At 35.8% G+C, this 6,243-nt stretch overlaps 1 protein-coding gene across 1 annotated transcript; it reads left to right on the top strand.

Moving 5' to 3' along the window:
• Nucleotides 1-394: 394 nt before the first annotated feature.
• Nucleotides 395-3,694, top strand: LOC145064094 (Leucine-rich receptor-like protein kinase family protein). The gene is made up of 2 exons (XM_079011609.1): nt 395-2,921; nt 3,094-3,694. Exons 1-2 carry the CDS (start codon nt 395-397, stop codon nt 3,459-3,461), a joined length of 2,895 nt encoding a protein of 964 aa, XP_078867735.1. The 3' UTR covers nt 3,462-3,694.
• The last annotated feature ends 2,549 nt before the right edge of the window (nt 3,695-6,243 follow it).

Below are 6,243 nucleotides of genomic sequence, written 5' to 3'. Positions count from 1 at the left end.
TATGTATCTCTTATTCAAAACTAAGTAAATATTAACTATGATTGGTTGTGTAGGTAATAAGTATCTAACTTTGAATAACACAAATATAATTTTAAAAATTAGCTAATAAAAAATAGAGATACTCGATATAATGATAAATTTAAACAGGACACCACCATAAATAAAGTTAAACCCAATAGTATTTTTCAATTTCTCCAAATATATAGCGGCGGATACAGCGTACCATATTTTCCCACGCGGCCAACTCTCATTCGTTGACTTTAAATAGTCAAATGGACGCCAAATATTAAGTTAGGCACAAATCCAGATTAATTAATCTAATCACCTTCTTAATCTACTCCACCTATATATCCATCTCCTGTTCCCTTCATTCCTACATCACCTTCTCTTCATAATGAATCCACATAAACTCCATTACCTTTTCTTCTGCACAGTATTGTGTTCAATAGTTTCTGGAGACACAAAAGCTCAGATTTTTAACGAACGAGCTTCTCTCCTTACGTTCTTTTCCGGGATCACTTCTGATCCCGAAAACGTTCTTCAGAGCTGGAATAGCTCTGTGATTCCGGTATGCAACTGGACCGGAATCACATGCAACCAAAATCATGATTCCATTCTCGAGTTAGATCTCAGTGGATCTTCGCTCCACGGAATTATATCTCCCGCCATTTCTCAACTTTCACAATTAACGGTTTTGGATCTTTCTAGAAATTTCTTCGAGGGTGGCATTCCGGGAGAGATTGGGTATCTTTCGGAGCTCAAACAGTTAAGTTTATCGTCCAATCTTTTACGTGGGAGTATCCCGTTTGAATTAGGATTTCTTTCTAAGATACAATATCTTGATTTGGGAAGCAATATGCTCGTTGGAGACATTCCAATGGCGCTTTTTTGTAACGGGACATCGGTCTTAGAGTATGTTGATATATCGAATAATTCGATTAGTGGTCCGATTCCATTGACCGAAGAATGTGAAATCCACGAGCTACGGTTTCTTTTGGTTTGGTCGAATAAGCTTACGGGAAGGGTCCCGAGAGCCTTATCGAATTGTTCAAAGCTTAAATGGTTGGATTTGGAGGTGAATGGTTTCGAAGGGGAGTTACCGTTTGAGATTGTGAAGAATTTATCAAACTTGCAGTTTGTTTATTTATCTTACAACTGTTTTTCGGGCCCACTCGAGCCGTTCTTTTCGGCTTTAAGTAACTCTTTGTATTTACAAGAACTAGAGTTAGCTGGAAACAGACTTTTCGGAAAGATTCCTGATGTTATCGGGAATCTTCCAAAGAGTTTGGTCCAGTTGCAACTTGATGACAATCAGATATCCGGAGAGATTCCTCCAGATATCAATAACCTTCTGAATCTCACCCTTCTCAACTTGTCTAGAAACCTCTTGACAGGAAAGATCCCACATGAATTATGCTTAATGGAGAAACTCGAACGGCTTTACTTATCGGATAATTTGCTCTCCGGTGAAATCCCATCAGCTTTTGGAAATGTTTCGCGATTGGGTCTTCTTGATTTGTCAAAAAACCAACTGTCAAACTCGATTCCCGACACTTTCTCGAATCTGTCACAATTACGGAGTTTGTTGCTTAACAACAACAAGCTCGTGGGAACAATTCCCTCAAGCCTGGCACAATGCGTAAATTTGGAGATTCTTGATCTTTCGTATAATCAAATTTCTGGCTTGATTCCGAATGATTTTGCAAGATTGAACAGCTTGAAATTGTACCTAAACATCTCACACAATCACCTGAATGGACCTCTACCACCGGAGCTCAGCAAGATGGACATGGTTCTTGCCATGGATTTATCATCAAACAACTTTTCCGGTGAGATTCCGTCACAGCTTGGAAGCTGCATTGCGCTCGAACACCTCAATCTCTCTGGGAATGCACTCGAAGGCCCTCTTCCCGATTCAATCGGGAAGTTGCCCTTTCTTGAAACATTTGATGTTTCATTGAATAGATTGTCTGGAAAGATACCAGTATCTTTTCAGACATCTTCCAAGTTGAGACAGCTCAACTTCTCATATAATAACTTTTCTGGGAACGTATCTTTTCCGTTTCTTGATATCAATTCTTTCCTTGGAAACCCAGGGCTCTGTAGTAGTGGGATGGAAGGGATGCCAAATTGCAAGAACAAGCGGAAAAAACACTCGATTCAGCTGTGGGTTTTGCTTACCCTACTTGCCGTAGCCACCTTAATCATGTCTATGATTCCTGTAGTTTTCAAATGGAAATCAAAAAAGAAATTTTCAAAAACTTTCAGCCGGAAAATTGGGTTTGAAGAGGACGATGAAGAGGAAAGAAATGAACAGAGCTACCCAAAGATCTCTCATCAAGAACTCATGGCAGCAACAAATGGATTCAGCAGATCGAATTTAATCGGAACAGGCCAATTTGGGCAAGTATACAAGGGGATTCTCAAAGACAACACGAAGATCGCGGTGAAAGTTATATCTTATACAAAAACCGAGGAAAGTTCTGGGAGTTTCAAGAGGGAATGTGAAGTTTTGAAGAATACTCGACATAGGAATCTGATACGGATCAAAACGATCTGTAGCAGACCTGATTTTAAGGCTCTCGTTCTACCTTTGATGCAGAACGGGAGCCTTGAGGACCATTTGTACCCAAATGATGGTCTAAGCCGTGTGAATTTGGTACAAATGGTCCGTATTTTAAGCGATGTGGCTGAAGGGTTAGCCTATTTGCATAACTATGCTCCTGTTAAGGTGGCTCATTGTGATCTCAAACCTAGCAACATTCTTCTCGATGATGACATGAACGCTATACTTTCGGATTTTGGGATTGCTAAATTGGTGAAAGAGGATCACGAGAAGATCCCGATGGCAGCTGGTGAGCCCCCTTCGGTTAGCTCGACTGATGGACTGCTTTGTGGGTCAATTGGTTACATTCCTCCCGGTAAGTCACAAAAAAATTATGTATTTTTTAAAAGCAATTGTATTTTATAAAGAAAAACAAAAAATTTGGTATCCATTTATGACTTTAACCTTTTAAAAACTTACAATAATTTATTATATTTTTTCTTTCATTATTATTATTGCTAACACTTTCTAGTATGCTTGAAATACAGAATATGGTATGGGTAGGCGAGCTTCAACACAAGGAGATGTCTACAGTTTCGGAGTCTTGTTGTTGGAGATGGTGACAAGAAAACGACCTACTGATGTGGTTTTTGATGATGGTTCAAGCCTGCATGAGTGGGTGAAAAGTCACTACCCAGACAGGCTTGAACCCATCATAAAAGAAGCTCTTTTGGCCTACGGACCGATGTCATGTAGTAGCAAACTACTGCATGACATGATCTTGGAGCTGATCGAGCTTGGGTTGATATGCACACAATACAACCCCTCGACTCGACCGACCATGGTGGATGTGGCGCACGAGATGGCTACATGGAAAGAATACCTATTTAGGCCTTCGGATCTATCGACTGAGTGACTGTTTAGTTTCTAAAAGACTAACATACTTAGATACAATTCATTTATGTTTATTGGTGATGTTTGATTGTGCATTATATATTTACTTGTAGCTTGTGCAAAGAAAAGTTGTACTCAAATTTTAGTGAGTGCATGATTGCATCGCGTCATGAACATGGACCATTTTTGCCGAGTGATTGTATGCCAAAAGAGACTAATGGGAATGTCGCAATAAACTCATTTTATTTTATTTTATTTAGAGTATGAGAATGCTTTATAAATATAAAGTAAATTTTACTTTATTTTATTTTAGTACATATATTCTAACTTAATTTACAATATTTCTTAATTCTCCATCATTAAGACCAAATCGTGGTCATTTTTGTTAAAGTTAAATCATTACGGCTAATCTAATCTAGCAATACGATACAATACAAAAAATATAATATATTATCAGCAAAAACAGTATTAATAATAAAATGCATGTTTTAGAAAAAGGTTAGAATGGCCATCGACTAAAACTTGTACAATGCTAATGATGGTTTTTGCCATGTGGGCAAAATCGATAACTACGTCTAAAAATATGCAATCAAGAGACGCGAAATGAAAATTTAAATGTTCTGTGACATTGTTAGAAGTGAGAAAAAGTACTTGATTTGAAAAAAAAACCATTTGATTTTAATTAAAAAGAAGATAATATTCGTAAAAATTCCGCCGGCGCACATGAAAAAGTTAAAATATTTTATCTTTACCGGAATAGCTTTTACCTTAAAAGATAAAAAGTTAACTTCAGGCTTTATCAATCTTAAAAACTTTCACATTCTTTATATGATTTTGGCTTCTTAAATACTTTTACAAAATGCTTTATCAATCTTAAAAACTTTCACGTTCTTTATAAGATTTTCGCTTCTTAAATACTAGCTGTGAGACCCGTATGTTATACGGGTTGGATAAAAAAAAATTAAATATGAAGTTTTAAACAAAAATTTATTTAACTTTGAAATTTAAAATTTGAATTTAAAAGGAAACATATTAAATATTATATGAATTGTAATATTGTAATTTATTGGTTATTTTCAATTAAGGCAATTATTAATTAAGGTGTAAATATGATGTGTTAATTAAGAAAGATAAAAAAAATGAGAAAATGACAAATAGAAAAAACATTTATTCAAAAATACCATAAAATGACAAGTGTCAAAACTCATAAGAGATTGACATGTGACAAAAAAAATCTTCATCTATTAAGGAGGACTTTTACAAAATCCATCTATTCTGATAAATAAAATCTAAAAATGACACATGTCAGTTTTTTATAATATCTTTTGGTATTTTTCTATGATTTTTATTATTTCATTTTTAATAACAAATCAAATTCAATTCAACTTTTAAAAACATAAAATCTTATCCTAATAATATTATTATGTTTATTTTGCTTAACAAATTAATTCATAATTACTTATAATTGACAATATCTCCATTTTTTTTACATTTTTTTTATTTATATAGAAATTTTAAATATACCGACCGTGGTTTCCATGAGTTATAACCTAGTATTGGAATAAAAACATGCATAATTTATGAATTAAACAGACCAATGATGTGCCGAAGAGTAAACCTATTCATAATTTTTAGAACGGCTTACAATAGTTTTTTTTATAGAGTAAATTACACGAATGGTCCCTATGATCTGGGGTAATTTGTGCGTTTGGTCCCTAACTTATTTTTTTAACTCGGAAGGTCCCTATTGTTTGTTTTTGTTACGCGCTTGGTCCCTGTCTTACCTAAAAAGACTATTTTTCTCTTGATTTATTTATTTATTTAAATAAACACACCCCAAACTCCACCCCTCTCATCTTATCTTACCTACCTCAACATTTTTCTCTATTTAAATAATGGTAACTACCTTTTATCCGTGTTCACATATTGACAACTTCTTCTATTTTGTACATAATAAAGCAACTAACTTTTTTTAACTGTTTAAATTACACCAATATTACCGACTAATACCTGTTTTAACCGGTAACTCAAAGGGAAAATGACTTAGGAGGGTAACTACCTCTTATCCGTGTTCACATGTTGGCAACTTCTTATTTTTTGTACATAAGAAAGCAACTAACTTGTTTTAACTGTGTAACATCCCAAAAATCATGTAAAATTTCGTTTTTAATTTAATACTAAAACCATAATTGTCAAACCATTAATTTAATATTCCGACATCGGGCCCCGCCCAACATCAGGCCCTGCCTGGCATCGAGCCTCGCTCGGTATACAGGTCTGTCTCTCTTAGGCTCCGCCTGTCTCCGGGCCCCGCCCGCTAAACACATACAATCATATAACATGATAACACATAAAGAAACATACTCTACTATATCTCTGTCTTAAGAAACATACTCTGCTAATGCTAATAATGAGATACAGAACATCGTCCGTACTCAGCTAGTGATGAGATATGGGACCTTGCCCACACTCACCTCCTTACTAGGCACATACAAGTATCACACAAACAACAAGTATAATCTAACATGCAAACATTCCTCGGGCACCCGCCCGACATCGGACCTTGGTCTGGAATAACATACTAGCATACAATGCCTAGGGCTAACCCCCGGGTCTTCCTACTCATAGACTACATGGGCTGACATTGTGGCCTTAGACCCATTCACACAGTGAGGAGACTCAACTTGCACTGCTGAAGCCCTGGATGGAACTAGTTGAGTATAGACGAAGTTCCGTATCTCATTATTAGCAGAGTATGTTTCTTAGGACAGGGATACGGTAGAGTATGTTTCTTTATGTGTTAG

The sequence above is a fragment of the Lactuca serriola genome, chromosome 7 (genome assembly GCF_051521515.1).
Source record: "Lactuca serriola cultivar US96UC23 chromosome 7, Lser_US96UC23_V15, whole genome shotgun sequence".
Classification (NCBI taxonomy): domain Eukaryota; kingdom Viridiplantae; phylum Streptophyta; class Magnoliopsida; order Asterales; family Asteraceae; genus Lactuca; species Lactuca serriola.
This window is presented reverse-complemented; position numbering and strand designations above follow the sequence as displayed.